A 27,419-nucleotide genomic window follows, 5' to 3' on the forward strand; every position below is an offset into this window, starting at 1 on the left:
TACCAACATAATCCCACAGAAACGTATCCTAACTCCCCTGTTTGGACTGTCACAAAATTACAACACTGAGTTGGGAAACGTTCGGGGCCGCAGGACATGTAACCCTAAACACTAACTCGATGTAGATATTCGTCTTACTATTTCCACGTTTTACTGGTTGGTTAGTTAGGCCACTGTGCTGCATAACTGCTGTGTAAAGGTTATATGCCGACCGGGCTAGCCGGGTGGGTAAAGTGCCTGCCTGGCAACCCAAAGGTCGCGGGTTCGATTCCCGCCTCGGGCTTGGATCAATGTACTGAAAAAACCTTGGGAGGTGCATTATGGCCACAGAAGCCTATGCACCAACAACTACCAAAAAAAAAAAGTTATATCAAAGGTCGCACGTGGGACAGCCAAGTGTGACCTTTGATTGGATGTTCGACCACTGTTAAGCGCTAATCATGGTAGACTCTTGACAACACAGAACAGGAATGACTTAACCGTGTTAGCTGTTGTCGAGATGCTGGCACCTGCACATCTTTCCCCCACAATCATTTCACGATCAAAACCAATTCGACATCATTCGTTCTCGACTTTGAGCCTTCACCAGCATCATAGACAGTCCATTCTTAAACAAGGGGCCGCTGCTAATGCAATGCTAACTTATTGTATATACCTCCTTTATTTGGTGTAAATGTTAATTTTTTCAGTTTATTGTAAAAGAATGTGTCTTTTTTTTTTTAAATTAAAACTAAAGTCATTCATTTGTAATACACATTACAAATGAATATTAATTGCTATCGTAAAGTCATTTTCTAGAACTTACAGTTCTGGAGAGCAAACAGCTCGCTGAATGTTTTACACTGGTATTACGAAGTAAGCTCCTGCTCCTATTAAAGAGAAATGTTTGACACATCAGCGAAAAAGAAAATACTAATTCTTTATATTGCATTTATTGAGATTAACGTCATACATGAGGCGAAGAAAACTGAAGTTTACTTTCCAAAGCGTGACTCGAACGTTCCTGTCTTGAAATCAATTTTTTGGAGTCGGCAACTAGATTACTTCCTTTATCGTCTTCCTGGAGGGGCTAAAAATAACCAAGTAAGAACTATCATTTGCTTTCTTCATTTCATATTAAATGGTAATAATATTAAGAATAACGGCGAAAAATGATCAGTAATCCCTTGAACAATTTTGAGAATATAGTTAGGGAAGGACGTTACATGGTTGTTTCCCCTTGAAAATTAATTGTCATAATAACCACTCTTCTACCACGTGATATTCATAATACAGTTTAAGCTTATATCCCAAATCACTATACATTTAAGGTGACTTTTCAGACAACTTACCATTGCCTATCATCAGAGGAAACATTCGTTGTTCGGAATGAGAAATATCAGGTGTTACAATTTGGGAACATTTGTAATTAATTAATAATTATGAATTATAAGGGTTTTCAATTACATTAGGACTACAGTGTTTTACTTTAGATTAAGGTAAATACACACGGACATGCATACATAAAAATTCTTACCTGCTGCAAGACTCCTGATTGCCGATGCCACCAAAACTGTTGCGCATACTGTCAAGAGGTGCTGCCAACAATTTACATTATAGGATTAAGTCTATTGACCAATAGTAGGGTGCTAAGTTTTTCTCTCCTGGATCCAGTGATTCTTGTTTGAGGTGCGCTATCTTCGTGTTCAGATTATCTGCAAGCTGATACTGGGGGTTGTGTGGGCTGTTCTTCTGGATTGTTGGAGTATTTTGTTTTTCCAGTTTTTCTATATCTTCCTTTATTTTCGTGTTGAATAGGCGGAAATATTGAGGGTTAAATTATATTCCTTGTTTCCTGTTGGTTGATTGAGATTCCGAAAATTTTTATGAAAAAGGCCTCTTTAAATTTTCTTTTGTTGTGCTGGTTGTCTGTATGGAGGATTTTAGTCTTGCTGAAGTCCCATGTGGTACCACATTGGAATGCATGTATGGCTGTGTTCGGATTTTAGGATTCTTCTATATTTCACATTTTTTATGTTCTTTAATTCTTCAGGTGTCCTCTTTAAGATTCTCCTATGTGGTAATAATATGTCTGACCCCCCACCTGACATCTATTTGATGAGTAGGGGCAGTTGTTTTGGCATCCACTCATCGTTGCTTGAGCTTCTCTTGAAGGTGGTGATTCCACACTTTCTTGCTTCTTTTGCTATTTTTGTACGGATTGTTGGTATTTAAGGTATGCAGGGGGGGGGGTCCTTTCGTCCCTGCTGGGTTTAGTTTCTGTGAAGGTCTTGGACAGTTCATAATGACAGCAACAATACTACACCAACCCCAATAAACCTTTTATTAAAATAAAATGGTATGGTAACACTCGGATTAAAATTAAACTGTTATAAAATACAATACATTAAAATACTATTGTATTTTATTTTATTATCAGTTTAATTTTAATCCGGGTTTTATCGTACCTTTTTTTTTAATAAAAGGTTTATTGGGGTTGGTTGTAGTATTGTTGCAGTCATTATGAACATTAACATTCTCAACCCCAGAGGCCTATTTGAAGAATAGGTCTTGGAGATATCTTCTATTGCTCTGTTAATAACTTGTAGAGGAAATCCGTTCTTGAAGGCAGTCATGGTTATAGTTTGGAGTTCTTTGGAGATGTTCTTCTTTACAAATTCTGTATGCTCTGAGGATCAATGATTTGAGAACCCTGATTTTTGCTGAGAACTGGTGGCAGGATTTGTAGTTTAAGAAGGTCCAGTGTCTCTAGGCTTCCTGTAGATTCTCATAGTAGCTCCGTGGGTTTTCTGGTGGACAAGGTGTCATGGAGAGGCCTGCTGTTATTCTGTTTCAGTTTTAAATTTTGTTTTGATGATTGTTGTTAAGGTCTTCATAAAACTTTTGTAGGTGTTCTGTATAGTGGTTTCGGCTGTAGGCTTAATAAACTATATTAATATCACGTGGTAGAAAAGTGGTTATTATAACAAATCTTGAATATTCTGTACAAGTATTACTAATTAAGAATTCTGGATATCGGATACTAATGGCTGAGCAGCACGGATTTTCTTCTTTCGCTTTCTTTTAAATTTTTTTTTTAAAATCGGTCCGTTTCTTCCATTAAATATAAATCATATTTACAGATGATAGTACAAGGATTTCCCAAGAGTACTTTATCCTTAGTATTGTTTTTGAATTTATGAATGCTACCCGTAGCCGAGTGGGCAGGAGCGGGAGTGCACTAGCACACGCTCTTTGAGTAGACCGGGATTCAAGCCCCTGACTGCTGAATACGGTCGATCTGTCAACCCGCACTAGACCAGCGTGGCAGATTATGGTCCATTTCCCTCAGCATGAATTGTTGAGGAGGCTTCCATCCTGTAGTGGGTTGATAATGGCTGCACTTTACTTTTTTACTTTTATCGAAAGATTCCTTTTTGCTGTTTTGAAGGTTTCATTTTACCCCTCTCTTTTGGGAAGCACATCTCAATTTGTACCATTCGGACGATTAATTGCTCTTGTAGGATTTATTCTGTAGGATTACTTTCATTAGAAGAGGGGAAAGTGGATGTTATGGCCTCAATTTTCTTTGTTTCCTCTAGAATAAATGAAGAAAAATTTCTTGTGAAAACTTGTTTTGGGTGATTCCTTCTCTTTACGGTTTATTTGGATTGCAAAAAGAACTGTAGGTATCGGAATAGCACTACTGGATGCTTTAGAGGTAATCTGACATTGCAAACAACTTGGTTCATTTCAGTCATATCTTCTATCTTTCTTATTAAAAAATTATACTTATTCTCTCCTTCGTTAATATTTAATTTCTGGGAAAATTTCTCTGGGGCAGAAAACTGCCACCGAATATAAGAATGCCTAACTTCTTAACGTTTCTTGATATAAATATTACTCGTATCACTCTCACTCCATTCTGCTAAGTAATTTCTCAAAGGAGTTTAAAGGGAAATTACTTAGCAAGATGCAGTGAAAGTGATACCAGTATAGACTTCTGCGCTGTTCATTTTCTGAACAGCTCGCTCTGTACCAATCTGAAACGATGCTTTTCTTTCGGCATAAAATTGTGTAGTTCTAAATGCACTTGTAAATAAACTAAAATGATATTGAACCACCGGTATGTAGATGTAACTTTAGTTTAAGTTTTAGTTTATTAAGGGTTAAGGGAACGATGTAAGGATCGTTTTACGTTTATACGTTTTATCTTTAATAACCGGAGTGCAAAACAGAAAACGAGAACATTGGCTTGTTTCGTTTAATCTGAACAACTGAAGTTTGATGCATTCGATAAACGGGGAGAGGGGGAACTAACAGCCTACTTCTAACGTAAGTTAACACACTTTCTTACCTCCACCTGGTCTGCAATTCTTTTTCAAGCAATCCATGACTTCTTTAGGTTTGCATTCCTTTTTCAGCTATAGGAAATAAAAAGAAAATCAAGCTCGTCGAACCCAAATGGGTATAATTGTAATAGCAAACGATGAAAACGATTTACCATTTATAGTAGATCACTTCAAAATGTAAAAATAATTCCGTCGGGGGGGGGGAAATAAATAAAAAAAAAAAAAAAATCCAGGAGATTCTGCATATCTATGGATGCATCTGTGACTTCTAAGTAAATGCTGGAATAAATTATGATATCATGATTTTATACTAGCAAGCAATCATTAAATTGTAGAAACGCTAACTATTCTGTACTAATTGTATATAAATAGATAGCACATTTCAAATTATTCTACGGCTGCTGTTTGGTTATTCGGGTAAATTATTCATTACAAACAAGGGAGAATGCTGCAATCAAATCTTGCGTTAAGAGGAAAGTTGCTGCCTAAAGTTTCAAAACCATTGAATTCAGCATCGACGTTATACCGTCCATTTTTTTTTTCTCACTCTGAAGCCTGCGTTTGCTCATAAATATTGGAGACAGAGTAGGGACTCCATCTACAGAAGAAATCTGTGCCTAGCACACGTGCACATCATCCCTAGGTGTGATTACTCAAAGAATTTTTGTTATAGTTCATTCCTCGGTACTACTGTGAGAGAATGATCTTGTTTTGGGTGGTTTTGTAGTTTTTTTTTTTGTTATGATCTCTCAGTATCTAAGACGCTGGCGGCTTATGGTATAAGAAGGTTCCAGTTTGCGTTTGCCTTCTTAATGATTTTTTTTTTTTTCCGTTTTAAAATCTATTACCTGTATGGAAATAGTCTGCCACAGCATCTTTATCACGGGAAAGTTGCCCTGACAGGCTATTTCTGATAAAGCTAGTACTGGACATCAGTTGGTTTTACACCATTTCATTTAGACCAGGGGTTCTTAACCTTCTTAGTTCCACGGACCCCTTCTCAGAATAATGTTTTAAAATGCATAAAATAAAATTACAAAAAAACCAGTTTAATTAAATAGTTACCAAAATAATTTAAAAAAAAAACATTGTACAGTAATATGTTTCTTTCTTTAACACATTGAATAATAATACAATACATTTGAAATATAGGAAAGTTGAAGTTAAATTTTATTTTTTAAGGACATATCAGTGTGAAGACTTTTTCTTGAATAAGAACATTAAACTGTGGTGTGGTATTTGACAAGGCAACACGCATGTCATGTGGACATCTAATCGATTTTGATTTTTTTGATTTCATTGTTACAAGTGCTGGAAATCCCGATTCGCACAGATATATTGTTGAAAATGGTATCGAAGCTTCAATAGCTCGCTTTACAAGACGAGGATAGGCTTCTGTCATGGAACACCAGAATTCTCCAAGGCTTTTTGAGGTAAACTCCAATCGTAAGTTTTTTGACCTAAGATCAATAAATTTATCTTTGGTTAAGTCGACATCTTCGATACAGTTTATATCAGAAACAAATGGATTTCGGATCCATGGTTCAATTTTCATGCCATCAAGATAGAAATAACTTTTAAAAGAGTTCTGTAATGTTTCCAAGTGTTCTCAGATATCTCTTTTCAAGAAAATTGAGAGAGAAGTTTGCATTTCAACTACATCTTGGTAAAGCACTTTCTGCAACAGTGGAAAGTTTGCAAGAATGTCGGTCTCTACTCTCTTCTTTCATATTGGTAACTTAGCCAAGAAAGCTTGTAATATTTCAGTTGCATCCATAATGGTGACTTCATGACCTTGAATGGAAAGATTTATCTCGTTCATATGGTGAAAAATATCTTTCAGGTAAGCCAACCCATGGATAAAATCTTTCCTCTTGAAAGCCAGCGCCCTTCTGTGTGGTAGAGAAGCACTTCATATTCTGCTCCCATTTTCTTGACAAAATCTTTTAAAAATACGATGATTCAGAGAACTTCTTTTGATAAAGTTGATAACTTTTATGGCTGTTGACAATACTTCTTTCAGGGTTGTTGGAAGAGTCTTTGTTGCCAGTGCATGTCTGTGTAAAAAGAAATGAGTGAGGACGACTTGAAGAGCTTCTTTTTTCACTAAAGTGGCAACACCAGATGTATTACCAAGAATCGCATTAGTTCCATCAGTGCAAAGAGAATGAAGTTTTCCTTTCCATTCAAAGTTTCGTTTGTAAAAAAAAACTTTTTACCATTTCGAAAACGTCGACGGCCTTTGTAGTTTCCGAAAGAGACTCACAAAATAAAAATTCTTCTTTGATGGAGTCAGCATGCACATAGCGAACAAAAACAAGGAGCTGGCTACATTGAGAAATGTCTGTAGTTTCATCCATTTGCATAATGAAGGGGAATGGCGAAGCTGCCATTTCCTCGATGACCTCGTCCGACCAACCTCCACAGAGGAACATCCCACAAGCGAAGAGGTAAAAAACACTGTCATTACAAACCTCGCAGGCGATCTAAAAACGACTAAAATAAAGTCAGTCCGCAAAACGCGTAATATAGGTGTGATAATTGAGACACAGACAGCAGAGGATGCTAAAAAGATAATTACAAATCCAAAGATTCAAACCCTTGGCCTGGAAGCAGCACCACCAAAAAGAAGAGGACCAAGCATCGTAATCTACGACATCGATAAGGATCTGACTCCAGAAATGTTGCAGGATGAACTCTATTCAAGAAACCTCCAGCGAGATCACCCAGACATGGAACCCACAAGCCTAATAACACCAAAACATCAAACGAGATCCAGATCAGGCATGGTCACAAATTGGGTCGTGGAACTATCGCCAGCTGCGTGGAAAACCATCAGCCAGCAAAACAGAGTATTTATAAACTGGGGCAACCACCGCTACAGGGAGCATGTGTCTGTACTCAAATTCTTTAGATGTGGCCGCTTTGGGCACACAACACATACCTGTGTCCAAACCCAGCCTACACGTGGCCATTGCGCTGAACGAGGCCACGAATTTAAATCATGCCCAAAAAAGGACAAACCACCTACGTGTGCAAACTGCAAGTCACAAAATCTGCAGGCGGATCACTCCATCAGGGACAATAAGTGCCCTATATACCAAAAAACGAGGAGTACATACCAATTGAGACTCGATTATGGGTACACATCTTAGACCATATAATAACAACAGGGTACTATTTGCACAGTTAAACGCCCAGAGGTCCAAGGCAGTTGCCGCGCAGCTGCCCAGGACAGCAAACGAGGAAAACCTGGATATCCTGCTCATCCAGGAACCATATACGCACAGTAAGAAGGTCAAGGGATATCCCCTGAAGTACAAAATCGTGCAAACTGATGATGAAACGCCATGGGCGGCCATTCTAATCAGAAATCCAGACTACACAGTCACCAAAATCACAAATTACTGTCTCTCATGGGCTGTATGTGCCCACGTCATCACTGCACTGGGCGAATTTTATGCAGTATCGCTTTACTGTCGGCCAGGAGAAGATATCCCCCCAGCTATAACTTACCTGCAAAATGTTCTGGAGGAATTCCCGAACGCTAAAATCGTAGTGGGCGCTGATGCAAACTGCCGTTCGCCGGCGTGGTTTAGTGAAACCCCGGAGCGACGTGGCGCGGTAAATGGACAACACCTGGAGGAGTATCTGGCAAACAGTTACTATATGATCCTTAACAAACCAAAGAACCTACCAACATTTTCAAACACGATGTGGGAGGCCACGATTGATGTTACTTTGGCTACCAGATCTCTAGCGGACCACATTGCATTCTGGACTGTCAGAGAAGACTGGACCTCATCTGATCACCGAACAATTACCTTTCAACTAAACCGAAAACTAAATAGAGAAATGGTACATGGACAAATGCAACACATATACTGGAGTCATTACGTACAGCTGCTCAAGCACTTGACACAGAAGGACTAGACCCAGATAGACACCAAGCTAAAATTGTCAAGCTTATCACAGATGCAACAAACAATTCCATAAAGCGGAAAAAACCTGCTCCGGGAGATGTTCCCTGGTGGTCCACAGAATTACAACAACTCAGACGTGTGGTAAACACCTGCCGAAAACATTTTCAACGTGCCAGGCGTAGCTGGCCTGCAGTAGAGGTGGAAGCACTACGACAACAGTACCGAACGGCCAGGAATCAATATACAGCAAAGATCCGTGAACGAAAACAACGCTCCTGGGAGCACCTAGTATCCACAGTTGGAAACGACAACCCCTGGGGAGTGGTCTAGAGAGTGACCACAAATAAACTCCCCAGAGGCGAAATCATCCCCACAACCAAGAAGCCACAAGGGGAGTACACCAAAACGTGGCAGGAATCCATCAATAATATCCTAGCCATGTTCCAGAAACGCTTGGATCCAACTACCCCAGAACAAACATCGCTCTGCCTAAGAAATAGTACCTACACAACAATCGAATTGCAGCCGCCAAACTAAGAAACAGGAAATCACCAGGTGCAGACTTATTAGAGCCAGAAATCGTAAAAAAGGCAGTTGAGACTATCCCAGAAAAAATACTAAATTTATTTAACCAGTGCCTAAAAGAAGGCTATTTCCCACACACCTGGAAAACGGCAACGCTTCGGCTCATCCTCAAAAATCCAACAAAGCAGCAGGATCTCCCAGGGTCCTACCGACCCATAGCCTTACTGTCTGTACTGAGCAAACTGATGGAACACCTTCTACGAAATCGGATAGAAACTCACTACTCAAACGCAGGCCTTCAATCCCGAAATCAGTTCGGGTTCAGAAAAGGACACTCCACCGTACATGCATTGGAAAATATTGTTAACGCCGCAATCACAACCAACCGAAAGTACTTCCTCGTCATCGCAATAGATTTTGCTGGGGCGTTTGACACTCTCTGGTGGCCAAGTGTCCTCGGCAGGCTCCGGGAGCCTGCCGAGAAGAAGAAGAGAGCTACAAAGCGCTAACAAAATTCGCTCAGGGCCTCTTCAGCAGAAGTCGGACCTTCCCCCAGCCGCAACCACTGCAATGAAGAGAATGCAAGTACCCATCAAAGCTGCCCATAATCTGAAAAACAATTCGACACCACTAAGGACCACCAGAACAAATCAAACCCGCAGGGATCCGACTTCATAACAGAAGGAACAAAATGAAATCGCAAATGCACATCCAAACTGACTGGACTAAATAACCTCGGATGGGATCCTAACCAATGAATGGCTAGAAAATAAACTGGACTTTTGTAAACCTCGGATGGGACAATGTCCAAGAAATGACATTCCACCGACTGAAGAAACCGCAGAGCCTCTCTGCACACTAGCCTTATTGGCGATCTGACCTGGCGCCCTTGCCTGCCCCAATTTTCTTCCCTTTCCCTGGCGGGGGGGGGGAGGTGACGGTCCCTCTGTCTCCTTGCCGCCCACGCTTTCCCTTCTGGTGGGGCATGGGCATGCCCCACCAAATCTTGGAGTTACCTTCTCTATCGACTCCATTCTTCTGTCTGTCGCTCCCCCAGCCTTCAGTCTCCCTCCCACTCTACCTGCACGCAAGCGAATGCCCCACACATCCAAACTTAATTACAGCCAAATTAGATTCGCCCACAATTTTCGGCCTCACAATTCTAGCACAACTACCACGAGATAACCTCTCAAATTTTTTTTTTTTTTTACTTATTTTTATTTTTAATTTTTATTTTATTTATTTATTTATTTTTATTTTATTTATTTATTATTTTTTTTTTAGGTCCTAGCCACTGAAATCTCAGGAAACTAGGTGGCAGGACCTGCCAGAGTACTTATTTAAAATATTGGTGTATCACACTTCGCCCCGTGGAGGCGAAGTGTGGGCAACGTCTGGCCTCAGCAGAGGCCTGGCGGCTAAATGGCCAGAAGAACAACGGTACACAACATTACTCATGTACAATATCCATACACTTTTAAATCTCTGGCCTTTACAGCGTACTGTATCACACGACAATGTAAACTACGCGGAGATGGGGGAAACCCCTGGTGCCGTTTAACCCCAAACACACGTTACACTTCCTCAATGACCTGCTTCAAAATATTAAAAGACATATCAGCTATTCTAGAATGTATTACATCATTTGACAAGGGAACAGCTTCCAGTTTTTTTTCTCTGTTCAAGTCCACAGATCAGTTCGACCATTTACAGTGCACATGGCTTTACTAAAGTCTCTCCAATAGTGTGGGGCTTCTTTTTGCTTAGAAATCCGATAAGCAACTTTATAGAATGCTTCAAAAAAAGGTTTTTGTGAAATGGCAAATCCAAGTTTCTGAATTGATTTTTTCGCACGAAAAAAAACCAGCATCTTTAGATCCATTTTCAGCATGGACAGACTTGAGGTGATCTTTCAGTTTTGCTGGCTTTATACTTCTGTTCGCAAGAATTTTTCCGCACAAAAAACACTGCGGTATTTGAGGCCCGTAAAGTTCATTAATGCAAGTGAAACCAAATAATACATAGTTTTCATCATACTTCCTTTTCTTCGACATTTCAACTTAAATATGGTCTGTAACAAATGTTAAATAATTAATGCAATATTAGCAACTAAGAAAGACATACGAAGACTGTATGCATCAACAGACACATGGTGGGCGTGCAACACGCCTGTAGCACTGCAGGGGCCTCCACCGTTGGACCGGTATACACGCGCATAGCAGCGAAAAGGTTAAATTACACACTTCAACTGTTATCTAAACCGCAGGACGTGTTTGAACATACCTGGTTTACACTCATGGCCAGCGTGTCTATTCGTGTTAAAAGTGGCCTACTAGGCGCTGATTTGCCGGATAGTTTGCCAACTACGTCGCACGATAGTCTGTCCACAGAAGGACTGCAATCAAGTGCGACCTAGGGGCAGGTCTGCCGTAATTTAAAAGTAACGATGAGCGTAAGCGATTTTTCGAGATATGCAATAACTATAATATGATATGAAAATATCTGTTATTTCTATTGGTGACTACAGATACAGCTAATAAAATTGTAATTTATTACATATGTTCATAAGTGAAGGAAATTAATGAGTTGATTTTTTTCTCAACCAAGCTCACGGACCTCCTGAAATCTTTCCCTGGTTAAGAAACTGAGTTAGACTATGGAAATTTGTAGTATCATTGTTGAATTTCTGTTTTCAGAAAGGGATATTTTTTGAACATCAATATCTCCTTCAAAGTTCGTGTCTGCTGAAATTTTTAGTATTTAAATTTGTATTTCTTCCAGATCAATCGTTATCATTTTACCAAAAGTATTTGCCTTATCAGATCTTTCTGTAAAGCGCATATGGACTGCCAAATTTATATCAGATGTTTTTCTTTCTTCCTCCCTCATAATTCAGGAGGGAGGTCACATATGAAATTTCTTTAATGTAATGAATTCTACTTAATTTAAACGTTGGTATGTTAGTTGCATGTTCAATTCAAAAGCAAAGGGCTGCGAGGCATTTGTATTCGCGTTGATTCTTTGTTCGGTTTGCTGTTTTCTGGACAAAAGCTTCCGCAAGGAATAAAACCATGCAATCCTCCCATGAGACTGACTAACTCAACCATGAAAAAAACAAATACATATTAAAACTCCTCACTTTATTAACGTAAGTAGAACCGGGTCTGTTCCAACCCATGTGGGTGGACGATGGTTATAACCAGTGTGCTACCGGTGGGGGTGAATTTAAACGTAATCCAAGTTCTGTTGAAACTGTTCTAATTTTTGATGGGCACCATAGCGACTAATTACTATGCTTTTGAAATGATAAACACTGTATGAAAATTAGGTAATAATTCTATTTCCGGTGTCATACTGCTTCGGGTATGTCAGCGGTTTGATCCAATTTTTTCCCCAAACCTTTAAACTTAATTTTAAATATGAAACAAATGTTGGGTACGAATTAGTGTTTCCTCTTTAAAACTTATTCTGCAACCTTAAGCTTTCTCACTTCTTGAGACACACACATTCTCACCAACTGTTGTAAACGCTGCTCTTCGTATACTGATATTATTAGTGGGGTCTCCCAGCTCAGGTGTTGGGCCCACTGTTTTGTATATTTATCAGTGATATTGATGAAAGTGTATCACGTTTGATGTCGAAGTTTGCAGATGATACAAAGGTTGCCAGGGTTGTTAATAACAATAATGGCAGTGTGCTACTACAACAGGATCTAGAAAAGTTGGTCAGATGGGATAAAAAGTGGCAACCGATGTTTAACATTGACATATGCAAAGTACTGCATATGGGTAGAAGTAACTACCGAGAAACGTACCAACTGTGTGGTTACTACATTTAGGGTGGTAGAAAATGAAAAAGACCAAGCAGTGATTGTGCAGTCAGATATGAAGTTTTCTGGGCAGTGCAGACAGGCTGCCAGAGCAGGTCATATGGTATTGTCAATGATATACAGGAATTTTGCTAGTAGGAAAAATGTGATTATTACTTTTTATAATGCAATGGTCAGGCTACGCCTTGCGTACTGGGTACAGGTGTGGCGGCGTGATTTTAGGAAGGATGTAGAGTTGCTGGAACGAGTACAGAGAAGGGTAACAAGATTGGTGTTAGGAACGAAGGGGTGGTCTTACCAAAAAAGCCTTAAGTCGGAAACAGCTAATTCAATTTAAAACACCAACGGAGGATGAAAAGAGACTTGTGCAGAGTAACAGAAAGTCTGTAGCTCATCCAAAAAATACTCAATACAAGAGTGGTAGCCAGAGCGGCATTTCACAGTGCAAAACTCGACGTGCTATGTCATGGTTACGATATCGCATACAACGATCGAAAGCGGTTTCTTGAATTCCAACACTTGGATAGTGGTCAGTTGGAAAAGCCTTGTCTGCTCTGATGAAATTCGGTTCCTGTTGCTTCATGGTGTTGGAAGGAGAAAAATATGGCGAAAACATAATTGAGTCCACATACTTATCTTGTAAAATGACGTATTATCGGTGTTGCGAATATTTTCATAGTGCATTTTGAGCCCCTGGATACCAGTGGACGAATTTTTGGATGCAGTAGTTTTTCCATTTGGAAATGGATTATTCCAAGCAGGATAATGTGCCTGTCATTACAATACCAAAATTATATAGAACTGGTTTTTGGAATATGAGTAATTTGAGCCTTCTGGCCTGCATCACTACATTTCAATTCAGTTTGGTGGGATGAGATGGAACGAGATATTCAGAGAAGAGATCCGCAACCATCCAATATGTAAATCAATTGCAACTCAATTTGTTCATTACTATTAAGCTGGTGGAACTAATAAACTGACCACTGAATGTAAATAATTATTAAAATAGCCTACTAAATACGATTTCTAATAACAGTGAATTGCAGATGTAGCAAGCATACTTACTTCTGCGTCGTTATCCTTAATGCACTGTTCGAACTGAAATGAAAAAGATATAAATATCAATAATCCTGGATGTTTAATATAATAAATTTTGAAACAAAATACAAGAAAAATAACTGGCCAAACAAAAAAAACCTTTTTCTTCAAGAAAATGTATTTTGTAAAGTTTTTCTGATTGCTAATACAAATCGGGTTGTGTTTTCTTAACACACATTCTCTCAAAAGGATTTAGATATACCAAAAAGCAGTGAATGACGTGAGCAGGCTTCGCTTGTGTGTTGCGCCGAAGCTGTTAGGTATCTCTATATGCGGCTGCGTTTGCTTGTTTCCTTTCGACTGTTTGATAGAAGAGAAACCCGAGATTCTGGGAGATAAAATTACCCAACGCAATCCTGAGACTAATTCGACCATGCTGTAAAAAGGACCTATGAAAGTCCACCCGTCATTGACGGAATTTCTGTAATGAATGTCCCAAAAAATAAATCTCGTTTTCGGAACTTTCAATAGAGATATCCTAAATGTAGCCAATTTTATACAGTTATTGATACTGCTCTAGGTCTGAAATCATTCTCCTTTTATCGATATAAATATATTAAATATTTCATAAGGTAAAGTGCATTTTACTCAAATTTTCTTGCTTAGTATTAACACGTAATGTACTTCAAGGTTAATTAGAGAAATCTTTATTTGTACATAGCAAAACGTTCATGCAGCCCTGATCCTGGGCTAACATTTTCAGTAATATGAAGGATGGCAACCGTGGTACAAATTTTTTTGGATGATGACGCCGTTGTGAAGAAGTGATTGAAGAACGCAGAAAATAAAAATAAAATATCCTGAAGTCATAAATAATAAAATGAGACATTTAAATAATTAATACGGAAGATTTGTATTATTCCTTTCAAGTCTTAGTAGTTAAAATAAAAAGACCATTTAATGATTCATAATTATAATAGTCATTCTTAGAAAATGAATAATGACGTATTTAAACGCATTCCTACGGAATTTCTTGCTATCCCAGTTAATTTAAAGAACGATATTAAAAAGGAAAAGCAAATAATCTGGAATGAACTTGTATATGTTTAGCAAAGAAGATGGGACACTTCATTCCCTGAACAAGTTACGAGGTTTTTTATTCCTGAGGGTACCTTCCTGTTCGAAAAGTAAAGAAAATATTGGTTCTTCTTTGGTCTGTACACCTCGTTTATTTTTAAGGAGTGTCCCGTTAAAAATAACGGGACACTCCTCAATCAACGACACTGTCCATATTCGGCCTTCATCCAACGGATTTACCCGGAGTGATCATTGAATTATGATCACCTACCTAATACCGTGTTTGGCCGTCGTCGTACGGATAACAGCTGTTATTCGCCTAGGTTATTGCATTGGCGAGATTTGAAGGAAGGCGGGGACTTAGCCACTAGGCTACAGCGATTGCTTTGCCGAAGTTAGCATTTAGAAATGTTAAGAACTAAAAATAACTATTTCGGAAAGTAACTTACAAAATTAACTGAATTTTAAGGAACAAAGAGAACTCGTGTACTAAACGCTTATCAGACGTTAACCTAAGAGGAATTCTAAAAAAGTATCATTCCCCCCCGGCAGCTCTACCTCAACAAATTTGAAATGTTTAAGGCATTTAATGTATTGAGTAAACCAAAAGGTAACAAACAAAAGTAACAAATTTAAATTGCAAAAGAATCGTAGTGCATTAGATCTGTAGAAATTTGATTTCAGCCAGAGACTAAAATCGATGTTAGAATAAGCGTCTACCTATCGATGTTAGAATAAGCGTGGAAGATGGTTGTTTTAATAGGACTGCAAAATTATTAGAATGCATATTTTTTTTTATTAATCCTAATAATTAACAGATAGTCGTGATATTTCAGTCATCACGGAATCGTCCATTTTGACGATTCCGTGATGTCCTTTTTAATTCAATTATTAGTTCATTTGCACCCCCCCCCCCGACAAGAATCAACAATTTTAAAAGGACCTCCAAACTATAGCTAGGTGCTTTGAAAATTAAACACAACCGAAACAAGCTAACAAAAATACAATAGTTTTCAACGAAAGTAAGATTATCTTGCTTTCGTAATAATGAATAAATATAATTAATATTTTGTTATATTTTAGATATCCCAGTTAGCAATATGGTCATAGTAAAAAAAAAAAAAAAAAAAAAATATATATATATATATATATATATATACTTACTGCTTTAAAATTGTTATCATCTTTACACAGATCAACCAGTTTCTTATAGTCTTGTCCACATGTGTCCCCGTTACATTCCACATTACCTTTCCTCACACATTCCTGGTAAATATCTTTAGCTTTCTGCAAAAAAAGAAAAAAGAAATAAAAAAAATAATAAGTAACGTGCAGTGGCGTATTGGCCCAGGTGACCGGACGACGTTCACCGCAAGGGCCAATGGGAAAAATTTTCTCCTTTTTCTTTATTAAAATTTGTTCACGGTACCAATTCTTCATAAAGGAGTGAGGTCCTATTTGAAGTAATTCATTAAAAGTTAAATTTTTAATAAAGTTTTTAAGTTGGAAGTGAAGCAATTGAAAATTATTCTTTAGTATGGCTTCATTACATACTGTGTTCCCTATATTTTTAAAATATCTTGGTACATATAAAGTGTTAAAGTAATTACAAATTGTTTCCTAATTTTGTTATACTTACCTGAGAGTGCGCTTCGGATGGATATTGCTCATCAATACATTCTTTCAGTTTATCTTCAGGACAGTCTAAAGAAAATAAATGTTACAGTTAGTTTTGCAGAAGCGTATCATAGGGTGAAGCTAATAAACAATCGTAGTGTAAGGTTTACGAATCGCTTATCCTAATGGGAGCAAGTGGATTGCATCACTGGATTAAAGAGCAAGATCTCTCGAACGCAATAAATAGTCGAAGCGTGAGGATGTGTACAGATAGGTATGTACAGTATCGGGCATAGGAAGAACCCTCTATGTCGAATTTTTAGCGAGGCAGGATTGTTGCACGAAAACAAGTCTGTTTCCAAGACTGCGCGCGTTTAGTGGTGTTCCCGACCTACCGGTACGTGAGTGTATAAGGCAGGGGTTCTTAACCTTTTTTAAGCCGTGACGCAAAATGGAGGATGGTGGAGATCTGGCGACCCAAGTCTCCACCCCCTCACCCCGAAAAGAATCATCAATTTTGAAAGGACCTCCAAACTAAAGCTAGGTGCTTTGAAAATGAAACACACAAGCTAACAAAAATACTATATTTTTAAATGGAAATGAAGATCATAATATTACTTTCGTAATAATTTATAAACAATTTTTTTCTGAAAATAATATAAATTTAAAGAAAAAGCAAAATATATCATTTTTAATGAAATTACAATAATTATCGTATCTTCGTCCATTCATTAAAATTTCAAAATTTCTCTCACATAAGTTTTGAAAATATGTTATTTTATAATCTATGTATACATTAAAAAAGTTTTCCTCCTAGTGATATTTATTCAAGCCAATGGAAGAAGAGGGCGAGGCAATTATGTCACTGCAAATGCAATTAATTGACAATTGTCTCCATATCGTTCGCCAACCTCGTGCACGTGATTCCCTGTCTGACGTTTGATGCTCCATTGTAACATTTTTTTTTGTATATTAACGAATATTCTATATTTGTAAATACTGTAGTTGTAATATTTTGTAAATATTTTAAATACAGTGTATAGTTTTTAAATATTTCAGTTAAATATTTCAGTCCTGCTCTTTGGGATGCAACAATATTCCTCATATATTATGGAACTCAAAGCGAAACGCCTTTTCCTAAGTGACCTACGTAAATGCAGGTAAATAATTACTTAGTGTTATTGGCTGAAGTCCAGGATAGTATACATGGGCAGGCACTTCGATGAAAGCGAGGAAGGCAGCGATAATTGAGAGCTGAAGGCACCTCCTTTTTCTGATTGTTTTGTGTCGTCGAGGAGGCGGGGGAGGCTCAGCTTAAATAGGTGTTTATCCCTCCATCCCGCTGATTTAAAATGGGAAAACGAGTTACCGATTAAAAAAAGAAAATGTGGGGAAAAACACCCTAGGCATATAAACCTAGGAGGACAGTGGGCGGGGAAATGAGTGACATCTGCCAATCACTGCTTTGTTCCTGTCCGTTTGTCGAAATATTGGGAGTCACAGCTTGTCAATCACTGCTTTCCCACTGTTTGCTTGTTGCCGTGCTGGGTGTACACCGTTCTGAAGTTTTACCGTGATATTTATTCGCCCTTGATAATGCCGCGGACTACAACTGCACAGGTAATTAATTAGGTCATTTCCTGATTAGATATCGACCAGTGCGTTCTTATACGTAGAAACGATTTGACTTACTCCATATACCTCTACATTTTACGTAGAAAAGCTTGTGCGAGCAGGGGGAGAAGTCCCCTACTAATTATTAAAAAATTACAAACAAGAAAATTTCATAATATTTTGTAATCAACTTAAGTACTAAATATGTAATATTATATACGTTGATAATATGTAATACATGTATTATCAACCTAAGTGCCGATTGAACACCTTGTTGCGAGGGTTATCTTTACTTTGGTTTTGGTTTTTTTTATTTATTATTAAATATCTTGTTTGTTCCCTAATAGATATAAAGACCCCTTGTCTTATATCCCCACTTACACATCTGACTTTGGATTCACAGGAGAATTCAGGTTCCAGGGAACTTCTCAATTATGTATAATTCCATTCGGAAAGGATGAGTGTTCAAGAATAACAAATGCACTAATTAATAAATAACAGTTTATTTACATATATGTACAACATGATAAAGTGATCAAAACTCAGGCACATACTAATATTTTCCAAATTTGCCTATGTAGCATCAGATATACAGGGTGATTCACTACCAGTGCGACAAACTTGCAGGAGGTGTAGGGGGCACAAAGACGAATCGGAATCACATGCAGGGTCCGAAATGCCTTCGTCATGCGGTAGAGGACGTTGAACGGGAGGTCGCGTGAACAGCGATCCCGCTGGAAGTCAGCATTTGCGAACCGGTTCCCGAGGCAGTAGGATGGACGAGTATTCAACTGTTGAACTGGTCGACATGCACCTCGCGTATGGAGCTGCGGACTGTAACGGGCGCGCCGCTCTGCGCTTGTACCAGGAACGTTTCCCGGACAGGCGTGCTCCTCATCATACGATTTTCGCACGTGTGCACAGAAGGTTACGTGAGACTGGTTGTTTCACGAGAGGTACCATGAATCGAGAGCGAACGACGAGGACGCCAGACAATGAGGAGAATGTCCTACGTCTTGCAGAAGGCAATCCGAGTAAGAGTACTCGAGCGATAGGCCAACGATTGGGTATTTCCCAATCCACTGTATGGAGGATACTGTCGACAAACCAAATGAGTTCATACCATCTGCAACGCGTCCAATCATTGGAACCTGCGGATTATCCACTCCGGAGGACTTTTGCTACTTGGTTTCTTCAACAGAGTGCGGCAGACAGCGCATTTGCTGCGTCCGTATTGTTCACGGATGAGGCAAGTTTCACAAGAGGAAACTTTCAGTCAACATTACGCCCATTTGTGGGCTTTGGAGAACCCCCATGGTACGTGAACACTTGCAACTCAACACTGTTTTTCTGTCAATGTTTGGGCCGGCATTGTTGGAGACCACCTCATTGGACCGTACCTTATGACCTCTCGTCTGGACGGTAGGGCATACTTGATCTTTCTACAGCAAGTCCTGCCCGAACTTACTGTATTGTAAGTATATTGTATGTTCCGGGTGCCGTCTTGGACGGTACCCGGAACGTTAGTTCATCTCCACCTCGTTTCACTTTTAAGGTGGCTTATGCTGATGATTTGGTTTTGTGCGTGACAGGAAGATCTCGAGCAGTATTAGAAAGTAGAATGGAGGTTATTAAATAAACTAAAAATTTCATCTACTAAAACTGTCATGATATTATTAAAAGGAAATTAGACCACAATAAACAAATTCCTCTTGTTTCCCAGGTAAAATATTTAGGGGTTATCTTGGATGATAAGTTATTATTTTCACAGCATTTGAATTATTTAAGTAGGAAAATAAAAAAAAAATTACACTGCTTCTATAGTTAGGGTTACCAGAAAAGATTGGGGATTAGGTAAACGCATTTTGTATCTATATTATAAAGCTATTTTTGTTCCGATTGTGTCGTATCTGCATCAATTTGGTATGTTCGTACTGTCAATGTAAAATTTAAACGAAAACTATTATCAATACAAAGAATAATGTTGTTAACTGTTTTGCGTGTTTGTAAGACCGTTTCGACTAATGCTCTACAGGCGATTGCGGGGGTATTGCCTTTGGATTTAGCAGTCGTGTATAGAGCTTTTTGTTATTTTTCCATAAAGGAATACAAATTACATTTATGTGGATTACTAATGAAGTGTCTTCTGCAATCAGCAAACAGAAGAAGAAATTTTGGTGAAATTAATTAAATTATGGCAGGACCGTTGGGATTCCAGTAGTACTTTTAGAGGAACTTATTTATTTATACCTAGTGTCGAATTTAATTTTAATAACAAATTGCATTGCTGGTTTTATCCAAGTATGGAATGCTCATATTTGATTACGGGGTATGGTTCCTTAAAAAGTAAGTTGCATCAGTTTGGTTTAGTGGAAGATCCTTACTGTGTTTGTGGAAGGTTGGAAACATGGGATCATATCTTATATGAATGCAATTTGTATGAAGAATTTAGATTAGACTTTAATTTGGTACCTAATTTTATTAGGGGTTCTGAATTAATTTGGCTGTGTAATGAAAGGAATTTTGTAGAATTTCAACGGTTTTTGCAGGTTGACATTTAATAAAAGGAGTATACCTGTGGTTACTAATACTGACTAAAGACCTGTTGTTTTTTTTTCCCCCTCTTCCCCTCTCTGGACGGATAGGCATTCTGTCTTGGAGGAGGGGAGAAAATTTTTTTTGCTATTGGGTGTGGCACCCCAGGAGCGGGACTGCTGGCACCCACCAGTCTTGCACCCTTACTGGTGGGTGCCGATTAGGTGCAATATGCACCGCCAGAGTTAGTAGACCCAGGCTTAACTCCTCGTGCCAGGGATGGGCACCAGGTGGTAATTGCCCAATGGACTATCACCTGGTGGCAGAGTAGCCTGTTTCACTTATAACACATTGTACACACACTGACACTAACAGGCCATTATGAGAACATGGTATTATATGATAAATTGGTGGAGATGGATGTATGTCCGGGTGCCACCCTTCGACAGTTAAATACATACATACATGTCCTAGTTTGACAGGAAAAAACATTGGATTATTAAAAAGAATAAGCCTTCGAAATAAAGCGTAGCGTATTCCAGGAAAAGAAATAATTTTCTTACATTGTATAATTCGTCAAGAAACCCTTTGCAAAAGAGTTTTAAAACTGAAGCATGTTATATCGATTGTAACGAAAGTAGTTAATTTTATTCGTGGAAGAGCTTTAAACCACCGGCAATTCATAACATTTTTGAAAGAAATTGAATGTGATTTTACTGATATTCCTTACAATACGGACATAAGATGGCTTAGTCTTGCAAAAGTGTTAAAACGATTTCATGATTTGTTGGATGAAATTGTAAACTTCTTAAATTCTAATGACAAGCTGAATGAATTTTGTGAATTAAAAGATGAACAATGGCTGAACGACTTTTTCTTCTCCGTTGATATGTTTTCGCATCAAAATGAATTAAATTTATTATTACAAGGGAAAGGACTATTTATTTTTGATATGTATACAAATGTCACATCGTTTACGAGAAAACAAGTTATTTTCGCAACAATTCCAAAATAAACAGTTAACTCACTTTCCAATCTTACAAGAAAAGAGAAAAAACTTGAAATGTGCTGATTTTAAGAAATATGAAGCTATAATAAGTGACTTATTTAATGAATTTACAAGAAGATTTGATGATTTTCAGAAAATTTCTAAAGATTTATCTTTAGTAAGTCTACCATTTAATTTTAATATCAGTGATGCACCACCTTGTATCCAGTTGGAACTGATAAATTTACGATCAAATTTAATATTAAAGAATCAATTTGCTGAAAAAACAATAGCGGACTTTTATGCCTCATTAAATCCAGAAATGTTTAAAAATATTCTGGATAATGCACAGAAATATTTGGCATTCTTTGGATCGATATATCTATGCGAAACTACATTTTCTTTAATGCAAAATACTTTGTAGATCAAGAATAACGGATGAAAATTTAGGAGCAGTTCTACGAATAGCAACTAGTGAATTGAATCCCAATTTTGATGAAATCATAAATCAGGAACATTCCCTCACATTAAAGTTTTTGTTTTCTGCATTTACTTTGTTATCATAACAATAAAAATGTTTATTCCCAATTGTAGTTCTTATATGTACCTATCTAACATTTTTTAGGTTCTGATTTTTTTTTTTTTTTTTTTGTTAAATCGTTCAATCTATTCCTGCCCGCATCATGATACGAAAAACGTTGCCCACCCCTGTCAATGTGATTCAGTGCTAGTTTGCAATCAGATCCCACTAGAAACTAGTTTAATGATAGTTCTATGTTAATTGCTAGGATCTGATCGGGAACTACACTCGTAAGAGGACAGCAGCTGATCTCTCAGATCAGCTGCTGTGCTCTTATAGGTATAGCATTGATTTTATAGGTATAGCATTGATTATCTTCATTCCACCCATTTTATACTGGTAACAAGTTAGATTATCATGCTCTAGAATGGCAAGTAACGCGATGCTTATAAGTACCGTCCCTCTCACGCCGGGTGGAAAAGGTGGTCGAATCCTGTCAATGACGCTAGGAATTTTTGAGCTTTTTTTTTTTCAATGCTGAGTTAGTCGGTGTCAGGTGAAGATTGCATTTTCTTATTTCTCCCAGAAACTAGGGTGTTTCGTTCAGCAACGGGGAAAATTCAACCACAAAACACAATTTATAGACATACAATAGATGCAACGCATTATGTTCTAAGTAGCTGAAATGTGCCTAAATCTCAAAAAAAAAAAAATATATATATATATATATATATTTTATGTGCAGAAAAAGGGTTTCTGTTAGAATGAATATTGTAGCATTCTGCCAATTTTGACGGAGAAGGTAAATTTTGAATAATATGCGTGCCAATACTAAGATAAAGGGAAATAAAGAACAGTATTGAAGAAAGGTAAAAGGGTAATAAAGAATTAAAAATATTTTCTTTAGTACCATTGAAAAGATTACTTTCATATATTTTTATAGCTATAGTATTAATTATCTCTTCTTTTTTGATTGGTATCGGTATGTTTTCCTTAATACTGATGTACCCACACTTTTTTTTTGTAACAGTCGACGCCCGTTTTCACTTAGTCTCGCAAACTAAGCCAACGGGCGTTGCAGAAGTTTCTATTCACCATCATTCGTAATAGAAATAAATGGAAAATAGGAAGGGTTAAGGGGAAAATGACGAACTGTGAAAGTACACGGCTCGTCTTCTTTACATCCAGACGGCTCTTGGGAAAAAAAAAATCACCCAGTTGTGTGATTTTTAAATATTGAAAAATATTACCATTGACAGACAGAAATGAACGGAAAAATGGGCCGGTGAAACAGAATGATCCAACAAATCTGAAGTGGCAGATCTTCAGTTCATATGGTTATTAATCCCCGCCCCCATTTTTAAAGTAAAAGAAATTTAACTATTTTATACTTACTGCAGACTGCTTGCTGAGTTTTGCTTTTCTCCTCCTGAGTCGATACGAGGACAAAGCAGAGCAATATAGAGAAGGCAACTGAAATCACCATGCTGTGCATCTTCCACCTTTTTTACAGTTGTAGAGAATGCCTAAGTTGGTTTCACTGATTTCAGATATCTGGACACTGTGCTGTGACTTTATATCTCCTTCAGGATAATAGTGTTGCGTGCTACTCAGTTTAAGATGTTTCAACACGTGGTAGTGACTCACATTGCCGGCAGTATTGATAAATATTGACTTTATGGCAGTTGTTTAAATTTTTTTATTATAAAAGGGAGGATTTTTATTATTTTATTTATTTTTTTTACAGCTGGAAAAAAAATTGATGCTCTTCTTTCTTCAATCTAGTTTTCTTGAAAAGATCTACTTTCTCAAATAAGTTTTATTTCCGAAATTAACTGAACTAATTTCGTATTTTGGCTTCATATGAGCACAATAGTATTTTATCGAACTTAAATTATAAGTATCAACTCATATCTTTAAGAGCAGTGCTTTTCAAACGAAAGACTTGCGTTTATAAATTTTGTTAACTTAATGTTTATAAGCAAAAATTATAGTTTATTGATATATTAATAAATTAAAAGTTCAAAGAATTCCTAATCGCATAAAATTAGACTTTTTATTTTACTTTTAAAATTGTTTTCAACTCTAGGATACTTGGAAACTGTACCCGTTGCCATAGGGAGGGAACACCCAGGGAGGGCTGAAGGACTAAAGCCCTCTAAGAACATTTTCATTTTATATGATTGTACTTCCTTGTTTTGAGGGGTTCATGAAAGTTACCGACGCTTAACTTACAGTGGTATTGTTCATTCATCACCCTCCCCAAAAATAATTTAAATTGCGTTACTGACCGTCATCAACAGAACTAGTTTTTTTTTTTTTTTTTTTCTTCAATTCTGTTAGAGATGATATTGGCGAGTAGATGTAACTTCAACTCTCCTAGACGTGACAATGAAGTCGAAATAAAAATGAACTTTCATTTTTAGTCAATGTTATCTAGTTTTACTAGAAAGTAAAAATAATTATTGCGTTATCAATTAATAAGATTATAGAATAAACCTATAGTTTTACGTTCTCTAAACTTTGCCATTCAGTTTAATTTCAACTGTATAATATTTGTTGGTCTTATCCCGTATGTACAGTGGGCGCCTCTTATTGGGATCATTTTGGGACTCGGCTGAAGTGATAGCAGTAACCGATGTTGGAAGAAGAAGAAGAATACTTCTGTTGAGCGTGTTTATTCATGCAGAGTGGAAACGTGTACATAAAAAGGTGGTAATGCACAGAAAGAAAACGTGAGAATCAAGCAATATAAATTTCTTTAATTTGACTGTACATTGTTTCTTCCAGAAAGTCATCCATAAAAATGAAACTGTTACGATGTTTCTGGATATTCATACAAACCATTAAAAACAAATGAAGAAAATATTAAAATCAAGAGTTACAAAAGGATTAAATGCTCTCCAAGAAAGAGCAAGTTAGTAGGAGTACAGATATTTTCTTTCACGAGTTAATGACGCAACTATATGAACGAAGTACATTTGGTTGTAGTACAACGACAGCATTTGTACGAAGCATTTGTATGACTCTTCCACTTCCATCATTTAAGTGGCCTATTTGAAGTACTGTCTCCGTTTTTCACTCACCTGCAAAAACAAGCTCCTTTTCTCTATTTTAGTTGTCTTTGTTATGATTTTTTTCTCGTATTTGGCCTTCGCCTGTTTCACCCCATTAGTGGTTTTGTTACGTATATTTATGATACTTGTATATCATCACTTCGCGATAGTCTAAGTATTCCATGTTTTTGTTTTCTTTTGTTTAATTAAACTTGTAACTCCCCCCTCTTGTCAATCACTTGGACATCTTTTGCGGTACTTCTCCACTGGGTATCCAGCAGCTTACAGTTATCTCTCCAGTTTACAGAGCCGAAGAAATACTTCAAACCAGTATAATCCCCTGATTTGTCTTAACTGTGGTGTTTATCGATTTCAGTATACAGTTGTATACTGAAATCGGTCCTACATCGCAGAAAGAAGGCTGCTGTTCACCATCAAGATGGCCACCGGTAAAATTACAGAGCCGAACTTCTGGGATCACTGCTCTTGGCGCATTCCTCCCCCTTATCTCCGGTCTTCAGCACAGCTGCTAGCAAACCGTAACCGGCTAGTACTAACCGACAGATTCCTGCCAAAGCAAATGCTGCCCTCACTGCACGCCATCGACGGGGACCTCCAAGAAGTGGTCAATAATAAAAAATACAGGAAAGGTATCCTCGTCGAACTGAAAATGTAAAACTGTGCTTTGTTAATAATCTGATTTATCTTTTTTTCTCATGTGTATCTCTTTTGTAAATATGTTTTGTTAACCCCTGGCACCACCATGCCGTGACGGGACTAATTGTATGTCTATCATTGCTGCAATTAAAGATTCTATTCTATTCTATTGTGCCCCCGTATCCACTGATTCAGTTACCCTGTGTTAACCACGAAAAAAAAAAAAAAAAAACTTAAGACGTACTACTCGCATGTCTACTACGTTGCTTCCCTTTATTTTTTACGATGTCGATTTTAAATCGAATACTTCCCTTTAATTATTATAATGTCACGTATGGTTTGGTCACCAACATTATAATGGTTCTTTAGAGATTTAACCGATACACCGTTTTCAAACTTTTGAATAATTTTAAGTTGTCGTTTAACTTGAAAGCGCAACCCTTGTGTTTGCCCATCATTTTCGCGATTTCTAAACAAAAAAAAAAAAAAAAAAAAAACCGACATCCCTGACGTAAATAACAAATCAAAATTGTCCTTTTGCAGTGCGACGGAACAGAACAATCGACGCACTAAAACAAACTAAACATTTTTTTTTTTCGTTTTGTTTTGAGCGGTAGGTGTGAAGACAGCGGGGGTTGCAAAATAATAGGTACACTAATCTCCCACGACTTATAACGCCGGTTTTTGTCGCTTATTTACGACTTGCAAAATGTCTGTTTATACTTATTCTAGTTATTATTTGAATTTTATGATTTCTCGTTGATTATTATTATTTATTTATTTATTTATTTATTTTTTTAATTTGGAATCTTGAAGTGTCGCGGTTAATCCAATCCTGGTAAATCGAGAATTTGCTCTACTTTATTATTACCGTATTTAATATTGGTAATGTCTTACTTTGTGTTTAATTTATCAATCAAATTTTTATTATACGTATGTATGTACAAGAAAATCAAGTTATATATATGGGGTCAACAGGTGTTCACTTATATCCGCGGTTTCAGCCATCCACGGTAGGTCTTGGAACGTGGCCCTCGCAGACAGGGGGATCTTACTATATTTATTATAGAAGTGGGTGCGAATTCGTACGTTTGCAGTGGTGCATGATAAGGTTTGCTCTGTTCCTTTTGCTCTGTTTTTTGTGGTTCCATTTTATTTTAAATATTAGGGTACTCATAACAGAAGCTCACTTTTCAAGCACAACTCTAATCGCAAAATTAATTTTCCACATTAGTAGTTTTAGTTGCATTTTTGCATACATATATATATATATATATAGGGTGATTCACTACCAGTGCGACAAACTTGTAGGAGGTGTAGGGGGCACAAAGACGAATCGGAATCACATAGCCTTGCAGGGTCCGAAATGCCTTTGTCATGCGGTAGAGGACGTTGAACGGGAGGTCGCGTGAACAGCGATCCCGCTGGAAGTCAGCATTTGCAAACCGTTTCTGTTGAAGAAATCAAGTAGCAAAAGTCCTCCGGAGTGGATAATTTGCAGGTTCCAATGATTGGACTCGTTGCAGATGGTATGAACTCATTTGGTTTGGCGACAGTATCCTCCATACAGTGGATTGGGAAATACCCAATCGTTGGCCTATCGCTCGAGTACTCTTACTCGGATTGCCTTCTGCAAGATGTAGGACATTCTCCTCATTGTCTGGCGTCCTCGTCTTTCGCTCTTGATTCAAAGTACCTCTCGTGAAACA

The 27,419-nt window shown here is 37.6% G+C and overlaps 1 protein-coding gene across 1 annotated transcript; it reads right to left on the reverse strand.

Moving 5' to 3' along the window:
* Positions 1–929: 929 nt before the first annotated feature.
* Positions 930–23,543, reverse strand: LOC150076303 (uncharacterized). The gene is made up of 6 exons (XM_090387537.1): positions 23,393–23,543; positions 16,363–16,427; positions 15,888–16,010; positions 13,674–13,706; positions 4,337–4,403; positions 930–1,069 (listed from the first exon to the last, which is right to left on the reverse strand). The coding sequence occupies exons 1-6, from the start codon at positions 23,490–23,492 to the stop codon at positions 1,050–1,052; spliced, it is 408 nt and encodes a 135-aa protein (XP_090243663.1). The 5' UTR covers positions 23,493–23,543; the 3' UTR covers positions 930–1,049.
* Between the last annotated feature and the right edge of the window lie 3,876 nt (positions 23,544–27,419).

The sequence above is a fragment of the Mastigoproctus giganteus genome, chromosome 13 (genome assembly GCF_048544385.1).
Source record: "Mastigoproctus giganteus isolate SK-2022 chromosome 13, ASM4854438v1, whole genome shotgun sequence".
Taxonomy (NCBI): domain Eukaryota; kingdom Metazoa; phylum Arthropoda; class Arachnida; order Uropygi; family Thelyphonidae; genus Mastigoproctus; species Mastigoproctus giganteus.

Excerpts from the sequence above, each read along its gene's own strand:
- LOC150076303 (XM_090387537.1), bottom strand. The coding sequence starts at position 23,492 with ATGCACAGCATGGTGATTTCAGTTGCCTTCTCTATATTGCTCTGCTTT. Across the intron at positions 16,011-16,362 it reads CATCCGAAGCGCACTCTCAG|AAAGCTAAAGATATTTACCA; the intron begins GTAAGTATAACA and ends CTTTTTTTGCAG. Across the intron at positions 1,070-4,336 it reads GAATTGCAGACCAGGTGGAG|CCCCTCCAGGAAGACGATAA; the intron begins GTAAGAAAGTGT and ends GGTTATTTTTAG.